Raw genomic sequence first — 19,935 nt, 5'->3', positions numbered from 1 at the left:
GTTTTGGTCTGAAATGTGGAACATTTATTTATTATTATTATAAAAGAAAATCTTACAAAAAATGAAACGTGCCTGAAAATTTACATACTGCCGCAGAATATACTCCATAAATCTGTTCTCTCTAATGTATCGAAGTTCCTTGTCACCAACCACTAGGTACACGGAATACAGACAATATTAAACAAAATATGAAAGCTTATAGTTAGATGTATACAGAAAATACAAATGTAAAAATGTATACTAAATCTAGTCAATGATTTTGTAATTAGTTCATTTTATCATTTTACTGTCCACTAGTATCCTGAACAAACAGTGAGTGATTTTCATTCTGAAAATCTTTATCAAATAGACGTGTCTGTGAATGTCCTCGTCGCTTAAGAACTTGCTTGTACAGGTTCTCGACCTCAGTGACCTGAGCGAGCAGTTGAGTTCTGCCATTGTTCTGATGGGGAAAACAGTTAACATATGCACTTACATTATAAACATGACAGGTTTGTAAGAATAAAGGTAAAGAACTTCACATATAGACAGTGGTTTCAAAGCATAACATTTATATGAACATTTAACCACCATATTCCGTACATTTTTAGTTCTAATGAGCACATTCATGTTGACTGATTCATTAAAAAAGACATATACTGTGTACGAGTGTGTATATATACACTTACCAGATTACTCAGATAACTTTCAGTGTTTGGAATTGCTCGAACCATCTTAATTTTCACTTCCAAGTTCTGAATAAACTCCACCACCATCCCCATGAGCTCTACCACATATCTGTACACAGATTTATGTTACAATAAACAATAATCAATGCTGTAAGTAAATATTTCAATACAAAAGTACAATTTAAATCTCTAAACGAAAGCCATTTTGTATGAGTGGCACATTAAAAGCCTCTGACCTGTGAAGATCAGCCGGAATGGGCAGGTTCTGCTGACACAGTGGCTTTGTAAGTCTCTCTCGCAGGACTGTCTGTTCTCGCAACACTTCCTGAAGGTGGGAAGTAAACTGTTGCAAGGAAGCAAACCTTTGACCTTAAGACGAAACACACTTATAAGTAAAATTAAATTCTTCTAGTATAAAGTTAGAGTATGTGTAAATCCATGTTGAAAAGTCAATGTATGTGCACAATTCCGTTTCCAACACTTACTGAGGTAATGACTGTGAGTGACGTCTGCACCGTCTCTTTCCAGCCTCAGCAGCTCTAAATCTAAATTAGTCTAAAACAAAATGATGACAAATAGAAAATCATTTCAGTTGTTTAAGGGTTGTAAATCAGAGAAGTGGTGAAATGTTTTCATGGCTCTAGTTCGTTTTCAACCTGATCAAGATCATGTCTAATTCTGCTGAGCTGCTCAGCTTCAAGTAAAGATGAGGAAAATACTTCTGATTCCCGTGGGACAGCATCAAGCTCTTCCTGTAAAATTCATAATACAAAGGCATAACATTAACCATCAGAACAATTTATAATCAATGTCAAACAAATAATCTCTTAGTTTACCTGTGTCATGGTGCCTGATGTTACACATCTTGCTAAAATCTTAGCAGCAGGTGTCACTGTGTAAGTAATGGGGTCCCAGGGATTCATAACATACAAGATTTCAGACCTGATGGCAATAATACAAACAATAAAGCCTAATAAATTAAGTTGTTTCTTCAGATATGGACATTTTCATGTCCCAGGGATTCATTTTTATTAAAACTAACAGATTACAACTTTTTGTTATACAGATCCTATGGACATTGTGATGGGGGAAAAAAATCAAATGGTAGGAAAAATTATATTTCAATGTTTTCCCCCGAGAAACCAAAATCACGTTTCTCAGTGAACGCAAATGTTTTGCAAGCAAATGCAAAACGTTTATAATTAAAGTCAGCATGAAACGGAAGTCTTTTTCCCCATTTATTGTAACGTATACCTTAGTAAAAACAAGAAAACATAAATTAGATTGTATTGTTGTCCGCCCTACCGCCAGTAAACATGTCATCAGAGAAGGATTTAAAAAATAAATAAATAAAAAAAGATTACGACAGCGCATTTGTTTAAAAAAATAATGACGTGCCTGGATACACCGTTTATAATAAATATTGCAATATTCCATAAAAAATAATAATTGTCCACTTTAATTTCATGGTGACTTTAATTTTCAAAAGGTAACTACACCTTTAAGGGCTCCGTGGTCCACTCCTGGACATTGGAGACTTAAAATGAACTCTCATAAAACATGTTCTAACTCTCTTAAAACGATGAACGCTCAGTGATTTTCTTTCTAAAGTAAAACTAGATAAACAGCTTGTTGCTCTAACAAGGCCGTTGCTATGTTTCAACTGTTATTAATATAAATGCTGACTATATTGCTGCGTGACTTGTGATTTTCAAGTCGTATTACCTGTCGTTTATGAATGCGATGTCCTCTATCTGCCTGATATTGGCAAAAAAAAACAACCCTTCTGTGTTGTTTCAATCTACCGCCTCTTTGTAACTTCTCACTTGAACACTAGCACAGCTACGCAAGCGTATAAGAAGCGCAGATATCGTCAACATAAGCATACATTAGAACAGGATTAATCGCTGACCTGAATAATAAGCATATAACATACAGATCATAGAAAATGAAGCGTGATGCGCTTCCTTCATCGTGCTATATTTTCAAGTCAGCAGATTCACAAATACCCACAAAGAAGAACAAGTGTGCACTTTTATTAGTAGTTTAAATTATTTATAAATAAATTACAAAAGTATACATATATATATATATATGACTTGCCTATAACAGTCTTATATCCGTGATTTAAATCATTTCCGAATTTAGAATTTGTCGAATCAGCACACATCGAAACGTACATCACTTACTTCAACAGCTGCACGCCATTGCTGTTTTCCTTGGTCCGCAGCGATTCTGTAATAATGAAATTAAGGCATTAAGTGAAATAGAAACAATCCTTTCTGCAAAGTTAGGTATAGCCGTTTTAGTTAGTCAGTCGAAATTATTATATGCGCGAGTAGTTTGATGGATCGTGATGCGGTTTTATTTGACATGGTGCAGTAAGAAGCGGGTCACACAATGACAACAGTCCAGCAAAACAAACCCCAGATGTCACTGTGCTAGATTCATACAAGGGTCGTCTCAATCTGTTTCTCAAGTGCAGTTTACATTTACATTAAGATATAGTAAGAGAAATGTCGGCTGCGGCGCGTATAGCAGCGCCAGTGATGCTGTCCCGGTTCCGCGGCGCTCTGGTCGGTTCGGTGTTGGGTGACTGTATAGGCGGCGAGTTCGAAGGCGCTGTTGATGTGCCTCTGGATCGAGTCCTTCAGCATCTCAGCGCTTTGGATGATGAAACACGGGGCGATGGTGAGCATTCTCCTATGTTTACGCTGTACATTTTATATTATTAAATGAGCCTATTTAGTCAAAGTTGCGTCCCAAATGACGCACTTATACTCTATATTTAATCTCTGAAATTACGGCAGTATTACCATATCAGAAGGCCATATCACGTACTAATATGAGATATATAACCCTTGGCATGTCCTGAAGTCGTTGTTAACCCTCTGGTATTCCTCACTTAGTGGTCACACTCGTGATCTTTAGCGATCAGACCGAAAGCATAACATTTTATTTGTAGGGAATTTCATGGTACTACTAGGTAATATTCACCGGATGCACTACTTATTTCTATATAAAACTATTTAAATTTATACATGGTTTAGGTTAAAAATGGAGTAAAGGTATTTAAAATCAAATGGATGAAGGACAGATTACTAGATGTCTGTGTAGTCATATTTACATATATACACATCCAGTAGTTGGACAGTGAAACTGAAACATTGGCTACTGTAGTCTTGGAGGATTCACGCCTATATATGTGCAGCCTGTTGGGCAATTTTCACTGATTTTACATTCCATCAGTAAGAGAAGAGTGTGAAGGTTGAAATTGCAGAGCAATAGCACAGCTGTACATAAAATATTGCAATCCACGCAACATAAATTGTTGGTGCGCATCTTGCTGGCTTGGACAGCAAGTCTTTGTGGCGTATTGAGAGCTATACTATCCAGGGTAATGTTGGCATACCACCACCGAAGAGGAACCACATCCAACAGGAGTAACTGTGGCGCAGAAGGAAGCTATCTGAAAGGGATGTCCAGATACTAACCCAGATTGTAACCAAAAAACATAAAACCACAGCTGCCCAACTCACTGCAGAATTAAGTGCACACACTTGACTCAGCTGTTTCCATCAAAACTGTCTGTGTTCCACAGAGTCAATATTCATGGTCAAGCTGCTATAGCCAAACCTTTGGTCACTCGTGCCAATGCCAAACGTCGGTTTCATTAGTGCCAGCTGTGCAGATCTTGGGCTGTGGACAATGTTGTTTTCCCCCACTTTCAATTCTTTTACTTTAATGAAAGGTTAGATTTTTGTGAATTTTTTTGAATGAAAGATAAGAAAGGATTTATTTTTACTGCCATCTTTGATCATATTTACCGAGGGTGCCAATAATTCTGACCACAACTGTATATAGGGCGGAGTACTCCCAAGTTGCTTATAAGAGTATTTTCAGACATAATTTTATTATGTTTCACATTTGTATATATACAGTAGTCAGCATTTGAAGTGGGTCAAAACCTTTTATCAAAGTTCTCCCAAAACCTTCTTCTTAGGACAACTGAATTTATTGATCCACTTCAAATCTTGACTACTGTATTTAGACCTTATCAACGACTATTGTAGTTTATTTGTAGATTGTACCCCAAAAATTGCTCTGCATTTTCCATCCATCTTCAACCGCTTATCCGAGATCGGGTCGCAGGGGCAGCAGCTCCAGCAGGGGACCCCAAATTTCCCTTTCCTGAGCCACATTAACTAGCTCTGACTGGGGGATCCTGAGGCGTTCCCAGGCCAATGTGGAGATATAATCTCTCCAGCTAGTCCTGGGTCTTCCCCGAGGCCTCCTCCCAGCTGGACGTGCCTGGAACACCTCCCTAGGGAGGCGCCCGAGGGGGCATCCTTACCAGATGCCCGAGCCACCTCAACTGGCTCCTTTCAACGCAAAGAAGCAGCGGCTCTACTACGAGCTTCTCACGAATGGCCACACTTCTCACCCTATCTCTAAGGGAGTGGCCAGCCACCCTCCTGAGGAAACCTATTTCGGCCACTTGTACCCACAATCTAGTTCTTTCGGTCATGACCCAGCCTTCATGACCATAGGTGAGGGTAGGAACGAAAATTGACCGGTAGATCGAGAGCTTTGCCTTACGACTCAGCTCTCTTTTCGTCACAATGGTGCAGTAAAGCGACTGCAGTACCGCCCCCGCTGCTCCGATTCTCAGGCCAATCTCCCGCTCCATTGTCCCCTCACTCTTGAACAAGACCCAGAGGCACTTGAACTCCTTCACTCGGGGCAAGGACTCATTCCCTACCCGGAGCATGCACTCCATCGGTTTACTGCTGAGAACCATGGCCTCAGATTTAGAGGTGCTAATCCTCATCCCAGCCGCTTCACACTCAAAAAGCAGCGATGAGATCCCCAGCCCACCGAACCGCAACCCCTCCCCACCACGACTACGCCTCGATATCCTGTCCATGAATATCACAAACAGGATTGGTGACAAAGCGCCAACCATTTAGCCTTTTCTAATTTTATCCACAATTTTTTTGTGTGTGTTCATATTGCAAGTGCCACAAAAGTCACCAAGTTTTGTATCATTCGTACCAAATTTTAAAAACGTACATTTTTTTCGGTCCAAAGACTACCAGAGGGTTAAGAGTGACCGTCACAATTTTACATTCGTTAAACATTTTTGACTATAAATTCAATGTTTCTTAGTTCATTTTACACAACATCTCATCTACATTTTATCCAGGAATTCTTCAGTACAGTGATGATACAGCCATGATGCGATGCGTTGCAGATTCACTCCTCACCAGGATGGCGTTTGATGAACGAGACATGGCTCGAAGGTACAGTACTGCTGGAAATGGCTAAAAGAGTCCTTTTAAGCAAGTATTTGCTTTTTCCTGAGCATCTTACTTCATTCCAGATTTGCAAAGGAGTATAACCTTGCTCCAGACCGAGGTTATGGCTCAGGTGTCGTACAGGTACTGCGGAAGCTTGCATCGCCCTATCTGAAGGATGTCTTCCAGCCCGCACAGGCACAGTTTGGCGGCCGCGGTTCTTTCGGGAATGGAGGTGCCATGAGAGCAGCGCCTTTTGCCCTGGCCTTTAAAAGTTGCGATGATGTCCGCAAGGTGAAAAGTTATCCAACTGTCGAATCTAAACTGGTAGACTTTTAGCATTTTGGACTAAGTTGCCATAAAAAGACTGGATTGCAACCAGCAATAGCTTTAGACTCTATATAATGAAAATTCTTATGTTTAAATCAATGGTTCTCAACCAGATGGCTTAACCACTAAATTGTATTAATATATTTTAAAAAAAAACTCATTTAAAAAAAAAAAAACTATAATTAAAAATCTAATTTAGAATGCTAAAAACACATCAAATCAAGGATTTTTTTTCTACGTATCTATTGTTTTTATTAAAGAACATGCAGTTCTTGAAACTTCTGGAATCACAAAATGAATTGTGGTTAATTTAATATATCAATATTGAAAACAAATACTTAGTTTGAAAGGCTAATTTGGACTAACATTCTGTCCTTGCATTTGCTTTTGGCAGTACTCGCGGCTTGGCGCTATGTTAACACACTCATGCTCTTTGGGTTACAACGGGGCGGTGTTGCAGGCCCTTGCTGTCCATCTGTCTCTCCAGGGCGCTTTGGCTATGCCGAAAGAATTCATCGACAAACTGATCTCAGAAATGGAAGCGATGGAACGAGATGAAGCAGCCCAATTTGATGCTAAAGCGTAAGTGAGCCCATCAAAAGAATTAACTTCAGTTGTTTGTTTTTTAAAGGGATAGGTTACCCAACAATACCCAGGTATTTTTTAAGTTTAAACTGTTTTTGTCTGTGCAGCGTTAAACCCATGATCTTAGTGTTGCTAGGACCATGCTCTACGGTTTGAGCTACAGGGTTTTTGGCTGAACTATCACTTTAAAATGATTTTTAATGGAATAATATTGCAGTATTTGTTATAAACACATATATATTTAAATTCATGCTCCCAATCTTTAATCAAAATAACTTCCCCTCCCTCTCTTGCCACCACATCTCTTATCTTTTCTGATGACGTGTTTACTGGTGCGAGGGTGGGACAACCTGTCACTCACATGAGATCACAGCAATAGCAAGCCACAACCATCCAATCAATTACACATGGACAAAATCAAGTCCCACCCTACATTTATTTCTTGTTTGGGAAGCCGTTACACTCGAATATACATCACAATAAGGAAGAAAACACTGTCGCAACTTCCATTTCATGCCAACTTTAAGAAGAGTTATCTATGGTTCTGACCCACAATGTTTTATTCCACAGACTCAATTTATCAGAGTTCCCATATTGCTCACGTTTGCACATGGTGAAAGAACTTATGGACAAGAAAAGTGTGAGCATTGAGGAGGTCATATCTGAACTGGGTTAGTATCGATTTGATCATTTATAATGGCATTCTGCTGTGTTTTTCTTGTAAATGACACTCTTTCTTTGCATTAGGAAATGGCATCGCTGCCTTACAGTCCGTGCCTACAGCTATCTTCTGCGTGCTGCATTGTTTGGAGCCCCGGGAAGGGCTGCCAGAGCAGTTCGGAGGACTGGAGAGGACAATAGCCTACAGCTTGGCTCTGGGTGGTGACACTGACACAATTGCTTGCATGGCAGGGGCAATTGCAGGGGCACATTATGGCATTGACTCCATTCCCCAGAGCTGGCAGAAGAGCTGCGAAGGGGTGGCGGAGGCCGATGATTTGGCGCACCGTTTGTATGATCTTTACTGCCTTCCACAGTTCGAAGAGGACAGGGGGACAACAAGCTACAAGAACAATCAACTGCACACACATACCAGTGATCAGCACACTACAAAAACTGACTGACCCTCTACACAGCCATATGCAACATACAGCCACACATAAGAGAAACATTACTTGGCACTTAGTGTCAAATGCACTTGATAATATACCATCATCTGTGTTTATAAAATTGTGAACCTTCAGTTCAAAATGTTTACAATAAAAAGAGGAAAATTGTATCATTCCATTGGTACTAATCTTGTGTTTTATTCTTTCTTTCTGTCACATTTAAAATGGTTCTAAAAACTACATATGATACAGTGATACAGTGGGGTTTGGAAGTTCACTAGTGAACATGTCTCCATTTTTGCATTTATCTAATTTAACACTAATTTTTTAATTACAATTTATATTAGCAGCATAATATGATTTGAATACACACATATAAACAGCCTTTTACACAAATGGCTCCCATGTTTAGTATGTTTATTTAGTATTATTATTTTAACATTAGGGGAAAAGCAGGCAGTACAAAAATTCTACTACATTTTCCAGTATTTTTCCACATTAATTTCCAAAACCTAGGATGGTAGGGTGATGCTCGTTAATTTTTAATGATGAAAGCAATGTCTGCTGCCCATTATGTGGCTGTGAGAGGAAATGCAACAACTTCCTTCAAGCCACTTCAGGTAAATGAAATAATCATTTAATGGCCTGTGGGCAAAGTTTCAGGAACAGGGAAATTCAAACCTGTAATATATAATAACATACTTCTGAAGATTGTTAGATTATAATTAATAAATACAACACTTGAAAAACAAATATGTGTGAAAATCTCCTGCTCTCAGCTCTGTATGAGCCCTTATGAGGTAATATATGAATACCAAGAGTTTTAGAACGTGACATGGACTATATAAAAGTGTGAAACTCACCTGCTTACTTTGTAGCGAGTAAGGAGCAGTCTCAGCAGTGTTTACAGTTGTTGACTGTTTTATCGTCTGACAGTCGACAAGACCAACATCATAATTTCAAATTAGACATGTCTCTTGAACACTCAAACCTTTGTATAAACATCACTTCAAGGCTGTTAATGACCTAAGAGACAAAGCACGAAGAGCTTTTTACATTATTAAGTAACGTTAAATTATTAACATCGACAATTGCAATCAGAATCTGGCTAAAAATAATTTAATTGGTTCTATGCATGTGAGGTCTGTGGTCCAATTACAAACCAAGAGTTCACTAAATAATATAATTAAGTAATATATATTAAATGTAAGACTGCACTAAAGACTTAAAGGGTTAGTTCACTCAAAAATGAAAATAATGTAATTTATTACTCACCCTCATGTTTGATAGGAGATCCGAATCACTAATTCGAAACAAAAGATTCATAAAGCTCAGTAGCTTCATGAAGCAGCGTTTTGAAATCGGCCCATTGTTGAAAAGTTTTGTTTTTTTGGCGCACAAAAAGTATTCTTGTCGCTTTATAATATTAAGATAGAACCACTGAACAAGTTTTAAATAAGTTTTTAGTACCTTTATGGATCTTGAGAGTTTGAATGGCTTTGCTCTCAATAGAGGCCTCACTGAGCCATCGGATTTCATCAAAAATATCTTAATTGGTGTTCCGAAGATGAACGAAGGTCTTACGGGTGTAAAACGACATGAGGGTGAATAATAAATGACATTATTTTTGGTGAACTAACCCTTTAAATAATTTTATAGCTCCTACCTGCATGCATTCAAGCAGTTAAAGTGATCGATGGACTCAGGATTCTTAAAAATAATGACACATCCGTTCCAGTAGGTGGCACTAACGCACTTTGCAATTGTCATAGCATGAAACTGTAGAAGTAGAGAAGAGTAGAAGAAACACGTGAGTTTCTGCGATGTTTTTGATTGTTATGAATTAAAACACTTTGATTGTATAAAGGAATAAAATGACAACTATACAGAGGAGACAAATTTGCAAATAGATCTTTTGCCCTGAGGTAATATATTACGTTATGAGGAAAAGCGCAACCTAATCCAGCTGCTGTTGATTTATTGTACATATTAATAATAATAAATGCATAATGTCGGAGTCCACGACCCCAGGAAAAAAGGGCAATTTGACCGGAAGTGCCAGGAAAATAAAGGATAACGCCGCAGATTGGCATAATCTCATCCAGAAATGGGAGCGATTAAATGACGAAGGATCCACGATTGCGACTAAAATTGTTAATCTGGGACTGAACAAAAAGTAAGTTTAATGTGTCAATTAAACAATAAATACTATAAATATAAAGAAATTATACATTAAAATATAATCAAATATTTATATAAATCTGCCTGCTCTTTGACACCTGTAGCCTGTTTTCTCTGTCATCTCTGTTCCCAGATCAAATACCGAGTCTGATATCGTGATGGAAGGAGGCAGTTTGGCAGCTGGAGAATTTTCAGAGAATCTTAAACAGAGCAACCAAGAGCTTGAGGAAGAATGTGTGAAGTTACAAGATGTTGTGGATAAAATGGTACATTTTTTGGATAACGAGCTTTACCAGTATTTTATTTTTGTGACATTTTTATGTAGTCTAAATTGTTTCACCAAAGGCAAACATACTGTCAAAGATGGAGAAGATAGTCCTTGCTGAGCGCGGGATCTGTGAGCTAGAATCATTCCAGTATGGAGAGAAAGGAAGAACAGAACCACTGTTTCACACGTGGCCCACTCAAAACTTTGGTAAAAGAAAAGCTCATCATAATCATACACCAAGTGCCAAGTCATCCCATTTTCTTTTATTAATTTGATCTGCATGTCCAGAGTTAACTTAATCTTAAATTAATATTAAATACTGATTAATTTAGGTGTGTGGTCTATTCTGAAGCAGTCATCATGTTTACCCTGCAAATGTAACCCCTTAAGACAACCATAATATGTATAATCACATATTATTTGCAAAGATTGGTAGCTGAAATACACATAAATCCTATGTAATCTCAAAGTGGTTTTTAAAATGTCCACTTACATCCTATGTCACTGACCTTATGTTTCTTTGTCTTCTTCATGGCAGCTGAAGTGTCTTCTAAGCTTTACGAGTCATACAAACAGGAGTTGGCTCTGAAGAAGACCATACTACAGGAATTGGCCCACACTTCTAATGCTGATCTTTCAATGGTCTACCTGTCATCTTGGCTATATCAACCCTACATTGAAGACAGTGGAAAACTGCTGCTAAAGAGTTTGCTATTAGAAACAGGTCACATACCTTTGTAATTCAGTCTGGAATCCATGCATGAGGACAAATTGAAAGCATATCACCACATGTATATAGCTTTAATCTGTTTAACCTTCAAATTTCTCTCAGAAAAAATAAAATGCTATTTATATACTGTAATACTTCCTTGTCATAACTTATAAGCAGTCTTTACCATACAAACTAAGTACTCCATAAACTCACTCACAAAAATTTTAATGTCATATTTGAACATGTCCCTTTGTATTAAAAATGCTGAGATGTTTCAAAAACACAGTAAACCAGGTATTATATAAAAAGTAATAAAATAGTGCAACAACTTTTCAAATGACTTTTGCACTAGACAAACTACTAAATAACGGAAACAACGGAACATCTGAGGCTGCAGACTAAGATTATAAGCACCTCAAGTCTCAGTATGTTTTACAAATCTAGAGCGTTTTCTCACTGCTTACAGTGGCCTGTTATGAAAACATCCCCTATGAATAAGACATCTCAAAATACCATGTTTGTGGGCCAGACCTCTGGGGAACAACCGCTTTCAGCCTTAAGGGTTAATTTTCAAACAAATGTCCAGAAATGTTTGAATAGATCAAATGTCATAGAGTACCAATTTAAACTGTATTAGAACTACAGCCTGGGTTTCTAACATAAAGAAACAGTTATGTACAGATGAATGGCCAACTAAGAGGACACATCACAAAAATCTTACCACAGCTTTACTGAACCTTGCTGGAGTCCATAACTTAGTTTTGGCAGATAGTATTTTCTTTCCTCCCATTTGTGCATGTTGTGAAAGAATCAGTTTCCAAAATGAAAAGCACTGGATTCCCTCCAACATTTAGTGTGTTGTCACATATGCGAAGCATTTGCCACAATGTCATCACTTTCCCCTTGAGACACGTAACACGCAGCTACATAATCATGGCCTCCGAAACCAATAGTTTAGATATGCCAACATAAGTGAACATCATCTAAAATTCAAAATGAACAATGACTTTTGTTGTATAAACTGAGAAAACACTAATATATAATAATACTGTTTTTATACAAATTTACAAAGAATGCAATAAAAGTTCATTGAAAAAACACCATTACACAGAACGCATGTATGGTGTGAATAATGGACAAAAACAGGACATGAAGATGTGACTCCATTAAGTCTTTCTTTCGGTTTCAATGCCCAGCAGGGCATGAACGGTCTCTAAAGGAACCCCTTCAGGTGCCTCAATGTGCATCATTGTGCCATCAGGCCCATTGACAATGACGATGCCTTTGGCAGCTAACTCTTCTGCGCTCTGCATGACAAGCCCCTCTGCTGTCTGGATAACAACCGGAGATTCTTCCTGCACCACTTGACTGGCCTCAGGATCCTCGAGAATGTCTGCCTGGCCGTCTTGAACCTCTTGCTGAGCGGGTTCTTGCGAGTTCTTAAACTCTGAGTCGGTGCTCAGAGCCTGTTCCAGCTGTTTCATCTGATCCACGATGTCGACGGTTACGCTGCTGTTTAGAACCTTGGAGATGTCTGGATCTTCTACGGTTTTTGTAGCGTCAGAATCTGAAGAAGGCACTTCCGTCTCCATAGGCTCTTCTTCTGTCCTAGGCGGGCTGGCGTTTTCAGCGCTCTGTGTAGCGTCTTCAGCGCTCTGTATAGCGTCTTCAGCGGTTAGATCTACAGAAGTCAAGTTCTCCAATCTGGTCAATACCACCTGAGGCTTTCGCAGCACAGAGCCATCAACGGTCTCGTCCTTCTGGATGCCATTCTGATTAACTTGATAGCCGTTGGTTTCTTCATTGCAGTTTTCTATTTTAAACCTTTTTGCAGGTGGCAGCATTTTGGCATTCTATGGATAACATGAAGGATAAATATGATTACCATACACAGTAAACAGTGTTTTGTTTATATAAAAGTATGACGAGTAACACACAACAGCTCAAAGTGGAGAGGTTATGTTGTGGATCTAGGTAAATGAAAGGTTGCAAAATCATGATAAAAATAAATAAAAGTGTCTACTATACCATGTTAACTCTAATTGATATTATTACATTTCATTCTGCTTTCTAAAGACAGAAAAACGAAAAAAAGCATAACTGACGTCGCGCCAGTTATGGTTATTTCGTAAGATGAACATGGAAGGCGTAGGACGTAGCGTAAGCGTTTTGAACTGCGAGACGCGTTACACTTTCTTCATAAGTTAAATACGGAAGGCAGTCTGGGGGAAGCTAGTTATTTTACTTTATAACGTGTTAAATATGGATATTTTTCTTACACAAATGCATCGCTTCGCTTCAGAAGGCCTTTATTAACCCCCCCGGAGCCGTGTGGAGTACATTTATGATGGATGGATGCACTTTTTTTGAACTTCAAACAGGTGGTTTCCGTGCACTGCCATTATAAAGCTTGGGAGCATCAGGGTGATTATTAGTATAACTCTGATTGAATTCGTCTGAAAGAAGAAAGTCATATACACCTAGAATGGCTTGAGGGTGAGTAAATCATGGGGTAATTTTTATTTTAAAGTGAACTAATCCTTTAAAGGAGTCTTCACTGGATTTATTTGTGCACAGAACGTACCTCAAAAGTCCGTAGACTTTTGGTGGCCTGATTTGCTCGTGGCTCTGACTGATTTGTCTTTTGACTTTGTTGTCCCTCAGAGGAAGTCAGGAGTTTCAATGCATTGGGATCAGTTATACCCAGAGATTGTAAAACCTGGAAAGACAGGAAATTTGTATGGTATGCAAGTTTGATCACAAAGCTGCAATAATTAAATGTCTAGCAATTACTTACTCCCATGTTGTTGACTTCAATAGCTGGCCGGGAGGCTGGTGAAGTGTGCAAATATTCAAGTGCCATCTTCTTCACTTGGCTGTGTAGTTGTTCAAACTCATGGTACACACTCGGGAACTGTTGCTTTGATGGGTAGCCCTTTTCCACCTATAGGGTCAAGGACACTGTTAGTATACATGAAATGCTTCAAACACACGTAATAACATGGTATTTTACATTTTGATTCAACAGTGAGAAATGAACAAGACAAAATTCAAAAATTTATCCCACGTTTCAGAACATCTAATCATACCTTCATCAGCACAAACTCCCATACAGTCATGACTCTGGCCAGACGTGGAAGAACAATCTCCATGAGATCCTCATCATCATACTGTTTAATAAACTGGAGAAAGATGAAAGATACTCAGTATAACCGCAGTTAGTATTAGTGGTTTAATTAACTGTTCAGGTGAGAACTGTTCTGTTTTGCAGCCATGAGAATATTTACCACCGCATTATAATATCTTTGTGAAGATAGTAGAATAAAAGTTTCACTTTAAGTGCTTAAACATGGTAAGAAATTATCTTCAGGAAAATACATTTTACCTTCAGTCAGGGACGAATTAAAAATTAGTCAACAAACAGTCATAAATGTTAAACAGTCAAAAGTGTCAGTTCTATCTCAATATTCAATATGGTTTAAAAGTGTCAGTTCACACTGAAAATTTGTGACATTGACCATGTGAATCGATTTGTAAAAAGAATCTAAAGGCATGTTCACACTAAGGATGATAACCATAAAGTTTTAACAGTCATTCTAATTCTATGAGAATAAGGAAGTCCACACCACAACTATAACGATAACAACATAGAATCACTCGTTGGAATCACTTCCAGAGTGATGTTTTCCAGCAGACGAACACTAAAAACATTGACAGCCAATCAGAATCCATCCTTCTTAAAAGAGCTCAAGTTTTTAAAAAGTGGCAGACGACATAACTGCAATGACTATAAATAAAAGTTACTGTGAATTGGTGTGGCTGCCAGTAGCAGCTCCTGACTGTAAATTTAGGTAGGGCAGATTCTGGGTCTTAGTGCTAGTTTATGATCAACATTTGGTAAGCTTTATATTTTAATCACTGAACACAAGCAGACAAACTTTTGTCAGAGGTCTGGTGTCCTTGCGTAATACTGAGGGCGGCACTCTAATGTTGATTGACAGGCACGCATAGACTGCTATCTTAGTATTGCCTTAATGTAGTACTTATTGCCTCCAAATGTTGTTTTAGAATGTTACAAGTTGTGGAAAAATTCCAGTGAGGAAAAGAAAGTCATTTTTATTCTCAGAACAACCATAAAACAAACACAACAAAACAGAACTATAAAAGCTTTTCACATAAGCATGTTTAAACTTTCATTAATTTGATACGAAGAACAGACATGGCAACTAATTACTGACCTGATGCAGATACACATAGCTAAAGCTTCTTATGGTCTTGGTCTGGAGCGAGATTTACATAAGGTAATGTGAAAATAAGTGGGGCAGTCTCAAATCTACCCCAATGGCTCTCAATTAGAGATGCAGCTCCATTTTTCACCCCAGATTTACATTTAAAACTTTGGGCCACTGCAGAGCTGGGCAGGGCTCAGGCACTCGCTTGCCCTGCTTAGTATCATAATACATGCCTACCGAAGCCAATGACTTAAAATAGTCTAGAAATTCCAAAAATATTTGTTACAGAATGCTAAACACATTTATAATTTATTATTGATTAAGTTTTTATAGAGGTCCTTGTTTTGGATGAATATTTTGGTAAGGCTCTGCCCCACCTGCCCTTAGAGACGAGCCACGGCTTGTGAACGCTTATATAGTTATCGTACTTGATCTGAAGGAGCCATATAATACATTCTGGAAATTAAGTCAATTATTTTTCAAACTTTTCTCTCAAATTTTTGCTGATAAACTCTAAAATTAGAAAAATGCATTTTCACAAGTGGTCTTTTGAACCCCACTGTATCAAGCAAAACACTGTTATAACATCATGCTTATATCACCCAGCTCTCACCATAAGCATTTTACTCAGTATGTAACATGATGCAACTTCCTCATAGGTGGAACGCATCAAATATGTGATTGTACAAACCACAGAGATGATGGTTAGAATTCACTATAACAAAGCATTTTTTTTAAAAACACTTCACCTGATTCAAATGATGTGAATGTCTGAATAGTGCAAGCACACAGATGTATAGCAAACATACTTCTTTTAGCCGATTTCTCTGTCTTTGTGCTTGCTGCTCCAAGCTCATTCCTCCTGGGTACTTTGGTGGCCGTCCTGGTCGTCCTCTCTTAGGTGGCCGCCCAGGCCTCCTAGGACGGCCAGGCCGTCCTGGTCCCCTAGGCCGCCCAGGTCTCCTGATTTCTACTTTGCCAATTTCTTGAACCTGAAATATTGTTAACAACATGCGATTATTTGATGAATCAGATAAATACATCTATTATCAAGCAAGCAAAACAAATCATCTTACTTTTTGAGTACTGAGTGTTTTCACATGACTAGTATCGGTGACTTCAGTTCCTGAAGGTTGTTCGTCTCTAGTTTTGGAGAGGTCTTCTGCTTGAGGTGGCGTCGGGTTCTTGTCATGTGTGGGATTTAGCTTATAGTGTCTGTTCAAACCGGCTACGCCGATGTACGCTTTATCACAGGTATCACATTTAAAGGATTTGTCACGTAGATTGAGGGTTACATCTGAGCTCTTCTTCCTGTGTTCTTCTCCATCCTCATCCTCCACACTTATCTCAGAGTAGTCATCTGAATCTGATTGGTGGCTTTCTGCCAAGTCCTCATTCTTAATAAACTTGTAGTCCTTCACCTTGTGCTTAGGTGGTCTAGACACCCGACCAGAGCGGGTCTGGATTTTTTGAGGCTTCTTTTGGCGATTCTTAACTTTCTGTGTGTCCTTTTCAACAGCTGGAGTTGAAGTTTTTGTTTCTGCAGTAATAACTTTGGTAGGCATTGTTATCTTGGCTGGAGGAGATAAAACTTTCGGAGACGGCACAAGGACCTTTGGGGTAGGAACAACTGGCTTGGCTGGTGGACTCTTCACTGTGGCAGGTGAAGGGACGTGTACCTTGCTAATTGGGACAGAAATGGTGCTAACCACAGGAGACGGTTTCTGAAGGAGAAGTTGAATAGGAGGATCGCTTGGGTTTTGTAAGAAATATTGCTGCTGTCCTGGCACAGGGGTGATGTGGATGATCTGTGGGCTGCTTAATGTTCCTACGGTTGAAACCTTCACCAGCGGCTGACCGGCTGACAGATTCTGCGACTGTAAAATTGTTATTGGAGTTGTCTGCCGTTGTTTACTGTCTTGCTTCAGAGGTGCCTGCACTTGAATTTGGATGGGTTCGGCTGCCTGAATAATTTAAGGTGTGAAAAAAACATTAACAACAACATTAACATTGGAGATAAACGGCTAAATAATTTGCTTACACAGTCTGTGGACTAATTCAGTTCATGTATATTAGAATATCTGACTGAATTTATGCAGAACACTAAACAGAAGGTAGAAGGATGCATTTGACATAACACTACTGTAAGAAGAAAGAATTGGTTTGTCTTACAAAAAAACTTTACATCTTAGTAACCATTATTTCTGCCCAAATACGATAGTACTACAATTATTATACAATGGTGAAAACAGAGAAATTAATATAAGATCTCATGCCAACGGTCTGATAGGATTTAAAAGTACTTGATAGTTTGTATAATTTCTTTATGCAATACATATGTATGGATAAAAAGATATATAGAGAAAAAGAAATATATACAGAAAAGTGCTAAAATAATCAAGTACAAAAAGAAACACTTGTGGAAGAAAGGAAGCAAGGAAGTACGAGGAGGAAATACTTGTGGAAGAAAAAAGTATCTACAGAAGAAAATAAGGAAGGTAATTTGTGCAAAAGGAAGAATGTTTGAAAGGAAGTACAGAAGTAAATGCTTGTGAAAAAATGTACAGAAGGAAGCATGGAAAGAAATCTGTAAAGCAAGAAGAAGAGAGGGAGGAATTACAGGAAGACACTTCTGGGAAAAAGGAAGTATAGAAGGAAGTATGTGCTGAAGAAAAATAGTATGGGGACAGGAGTACAGAAAGAAGGAAAGAAATGCAAAAAAGGGGAGTACAGAACGAAATACTTGTGGGAAAAGGGAGATGTACTTTAATGTGCAGAAGAAAGGAAGTACATATGGATGGAAGAAAATGCAGAATAATTAAAGTATATGGAGGAAAAAAGAAGGAAATACTTGTGGAAGAAATTAACAATATATACTACAATAGGTAGGAAAGGGAAGGAAAAGGAATTACTTTTTCAAGATTTTCTGAGATTCTCTGAGGTAGATTTTCTTCAGTCCCATTCTACACTGTAAATAACTGAATCTTCTTGTAATACAATCTCTCTGGCTTATGAAAGACAATATCCTACCTTCTGGGTGGTCGTGTTGGCTCCATTCTGCGACTGCTGCAGCGCGACCTGTTTGGCGACGCTCTGCAGCTGCTGCGACGCGTTCTGCACGATACTGACTGGCTGTGGCTGGATCGCTGTCGCCAACTGCAAGTTACTGGATTCCAGTGTAATGTAGGACGTCGGCTGCGATGTGACAGCTCTCTGCAGTATCTTCGGGGTAGTTGTATGGGTCGTAGCTGGCTCTGTCTGGGCGATTACCTGTGCTTTACTCACTATAACCTGCTGCACGTCCACGATAGGGGACGTGGAGGGTTTCACAACTGTCTCAGTCCCTGTCACATGGACTAATTGTTGTTTGGCTAATTGCTCGATTAGTTGTTGCTGCTCCTCGGCCGATAAACCCGAGCTCTCCACGAAGCTGCCGTCGGGCTGCACGTAAATGATGGTGGTCGTCGGTGCAAGTGCGTTTAAGACTTCGCCGCTTACAGTGGTGCATTCTGCCGTCACACCGGCCTCTGCGGTGGCCTGAACATAAGACGTTATGATATTCGGATCGGTTATGACCTCACCGCTCACGATCTGCCCGATCACCTCCTGAGTAACGTTACCATCCACAACTCTGACATCCACCGCCGACTCGCTGTGCATTAACTCGGCGAGGCCTTGATCAACGCCCCCTTCTGCGGTGGACGGCGTTTTGCTTGCGTCTTCTTGGTTATTTTCTCCCTCGCCTTGTGTCGTCTCTGGCTGCGGCAGAGGTCCGCTCGCGTCGAGATTTTCCATTTTCGCTGCAGCAGATTTGGACGCTGAATTATTATCGTCTTCATTGTCCGCCATTTTGTTTACAGGAGCAAAACTTGCTAACTGACGTAGGGATCCTCACTAGAGCGCGAAAAGAAGCTGTTTGCTTGCAGGCGATTAATACTCAAAATGTGAGTAAAATGTGCAAGATTGATTCAAAGCCCGGTCCAAAACATTTCAAATTAGGAATACGGTTATAATCCAGAGACGCTCACGAAGGTAACGGTAGCCAGGCAATTGGTTTTCCCGTCCATGCCACTGATGACGATAGCACGGAGGATGGGTAATAACAAATTACGTCATTTCCGCTTTAAGCGCGCCGTTCTTTCTCCTATCTTTAATAAGATATCTTTTACCTGGTTACCGCTCATATTGTCCTACTACCTTTACTTTAAAATTCTTGCTAAGATTTAAAGACACTTCTCATGAAAAGGGTTTTTATTCGGTCCAAAAGCTTATCATGATAGAAAAAAAACCTTTTTCATATTGAATGATGGAGAAACACAATTTGAGAAGTATTAAATAACTTTGGGACACACTACTCAACAATTGTTCCTTTTTCTAATTAATTCCTATCACTTTTGACATTTCAAAATATCCCATGATTTATACTAGGCTATTTTTGTATGAATCGTATACAGTAGGCCTATCTTATACATTTCACAAATTTTTATCACTATTTATAATACATATACATTAATATGGAAGCCTGTTTCCGCCACAGTTCAGTAAAAATATTA

The 19,935-nt window shown here is 39.0% G+C and overlaps 4 protein-coding genes across 9 annotated transcripts; 2 read left to right on the top strand and 2 right to left on the bottom strand.

The window, feature by feature from the left end:
* Nucleotides 1–14: 14 nt before the first annotated feature.
* Nucleotides 15–9,790, bottom strand: haus2 (HAUS augmin like complex subunit 2). 5 transcript variants are annotated; one of them, XM_051867594.1, is made up of 9 exons: nucleotides 9,656–9,790; nucleotides 8,853–9,015; nucleotides 2,858–2,903; nucleotides 1,505–1,610; nucleotides 1,325–1,420; nucleotides 1,154–1,223; nucleotides 905–1,037; nucleotides 669–777; nucleotides 15–442 (listed from the first exon to the last, which is right to left on the bottom strand). In XM_051867594.1, exons 4-9 carry the CDS (start codon nucleotides 1,589–1,591, stop codon nucleotides 284–286), a joined length of 654 nt encoding a protein of 217 aa, XP_051723554.1. In that variant the 5' UTR covers nucleotides 1,592–1,610; nucleotides 2,858–2,903; nucleotides 8,853–9,015; nucleotides 9,656–9,790; the 3' UTR covers nucleotides 15–283. The 5 variants fall into 5 exon arrangements, with proteins under 5 accessions (XP_051723554.1, XP_051723556.1, XP_051723555.1 ...); XM_051867596.1 differs by lacking the exons at nucleotides 8,853–9,015; nucleotides 9,656–9,790 and adding an exon at nucleotides 3,485–3,500; XM_051867595.1 differs by lacking the exons at nucleotides 8,853–9,015; nucleotides 9,656–9,790 and adding an exon at nucleotides 3,122–3,267.
* adprs (ADP-ribosylserine hydrolase) lies at nucleotides 3,118–8,165 on the top strand. The gene is made up of 6 exons (XM_051867592.1): nucleotides 3,118–3,359; nucleotides 5,875–5,971; nucleotides 6,052–6,259; nucleotides 6,690–6,877; nucleotides 7,451–7,551; nucleotides 7,628–8,165. The coding sequence occupies exons 1-6, from the start codon at nucleotides 3,185–3,187 to the stop codon at nucleotides 8,002–8,004; spliced, it is 1,146 nt and encodes a 381-aa protein (XP_051723552.1). The 5' UTR covers nucleotides 3,118–3,184; the 3' UTR covers nucleotides 8,005–8,165.
* On the top strand, nucleotides 9,785–11,300 carry cinp (cyclin-dependent kinase 2 interacting protein). The gene is made up of 4 exons (XM_051867598.1): nucleotides 9,785–10,165; nucleotides 10,304–10,436; nucleotides 10,516–10,645; nucleotides 10,977–11,300. The coding sequence occupies exons 1-4, from the start codon at nucleotides 9,999–10,001 to the stop codon at nucleotides 11,177–11,179; spliced, it is 633 nt and encodes a 210-aa protein (XP_051723558.1). The 5' UTR covers nucleotides 9,785–9,998; the 3' UTR covers nucleotides 11,180–11,300.
* Nucleotides 11,301–11,358: 58 nt separating this feature from the next.
* Nucleotides 11,359–19,486, bottom strand: znf839 (zinc finger protein 839). Of its 2 annotated transcripts, XR_007925848.1 has the most exons (8): nucleotides 18,413–19,486; nucleotides 16,459–17,346; nucleotides 16,192–16,374; nucleotides 14,240–14,332; nucleotides 13,948–14,094; nucleotides 13,735–13,869; nucleotides 13,430–13,606; nucleotides 12,781–13,003 (listed from the first exon to the last, which is right to left on the bottom strand). XR_007925848.1 is itself a non-coding variant. In XM_051867590.1 (7 exons), the coding sequence occupies exons 1-7, from the start codon at nucleotides 19,229–19,231 to the stop codon at nucleotides 12,317–12,319; spliced, it is 2,952 nt and encodes a 983-aa protein (XP_051723550.1). In that variant the 5' UTR covers nucleotides 19,232–19,485; the 3' UTR covers nucleotides 11,359–12,316. The 2 variants fall into 2 exon arrangements, 1 of the variants encoding a protein (XP_051723550.1); XM_051867590.1 differs by lacking the exon at nucleotides 13,430–13,606 and having other exon boundaries at nucleotides 11,359–13,003; nucleotides 18,413–19,485.
* Between the last annotated feature and the right edge of the window lie 449 nt (nucleotides 19,487–19,935).

The sequence above is a fragment of the Ctenopharyngodon idella genome, chromosome 17 (genome assembly GCF_019924925.1).
Source record: "Ctenopharyngodon idella isolate HZGC_01 chromosome 17, HZGC01, whole genome shotgun sequence".
Taxonomy (NCBI): Eukaryota; Metazoa; Chordata; class Actinopteri; order Cypriniformes; family Xenocyprididae; genus Ctenopharyngodon; species Ctenopharyngodon idella.
This window is presented reverse-complemented; position numbering and strand designations above follow the sequence as displayed.

Excerpts from the sequence above, each read along its gene's own strand:
- haus2 (XM_051867594.1), bottom strand. The coding sequence starts at position 1,591 with ATGAATCCCTGGGACCCCATTACTTACACAGTGACACCTGCTGCTAAG. Across the intron at positions 1,421-1,504 it reads CATCAGGCACCATGACACAG|GAAGAGCTTGATGCTGTCCC; the intron begins GTAAACTAAGAG and ends TGAATTTTACAG. Across the intron at positions 1,038-1,153 it reads CACTCACAGTCATTACCTCA|GTCAAAGGTTTGCTTCCTTG; the intron begins GTAAGTGTTGGA and ends TTTCGTCTTAAG.
- adprs (XM_051867592.1), top strand. The coding sequence starts at position 3,185 with ATGTCGGCTGCGGCGCGTATAGCAGCGCCAGTGATGCTGTCCCGGTTC. Across the intron at positions 3,360-5,874 it reads TGATGAAACACGGGGCGATG|GAATTCTTCAGTACAGTGAT; the intron begins GTGAGCATTCTC and ends CATTTTATCCAG. Across the intron at positions 6,260-6,689 it reads GTTGCGATGATGTCCGCAAG|TACTCGCGGCTTGGCGCTAT; the intron begins GTGAAAAGTTAT and ends TGCTTTTGGCAG.
- cinp (XM_051867598.1), top strand. The coding sequence starts at position 9,999 with ATGTCGGAGTCCACGACCCCAGGAAAAAAGGGCAATTTGACCGGAAGT. Across the intron at positions 10,166-10,303 it reads AATCTGGGACTGAACAAAAA|ATCAAATACCGAGTCTGATA; the intron begins GTAAGTTTAATG and ends CTCTGTTCCCAG. Across the intron at positions 10,646-10,976 it reads GTGGCCCACTCAAAACTTTG|CTGAAGTGTCTTCTAAGCTT; the intron begins GTAAAAGAAAAG and ends TCTTCATGGCAG.
- znf839 (XM_051867590.1), bottom strand. The coding sequence starts at position 19,231 with ATGGCGGACAATGAAGACGATAATAATTCAGCGTCCAAATCTGCTGCA. Across the intron at positions 17,347-18,412 it reads CCAACACGACCACCCAGAAG|GCAGCCGAACCCATCCAAAT; the intron begins GTAGGATATTGT and ends TAAATTATTCAG. Across the intron at positions 16,375-16,458 it reads AAACACTCAGTACTCAAAAA|GTTCAAGAAATTGGCAAAGT; the intron begins GTAAGATGATTT and ends ACAATATTTCAG.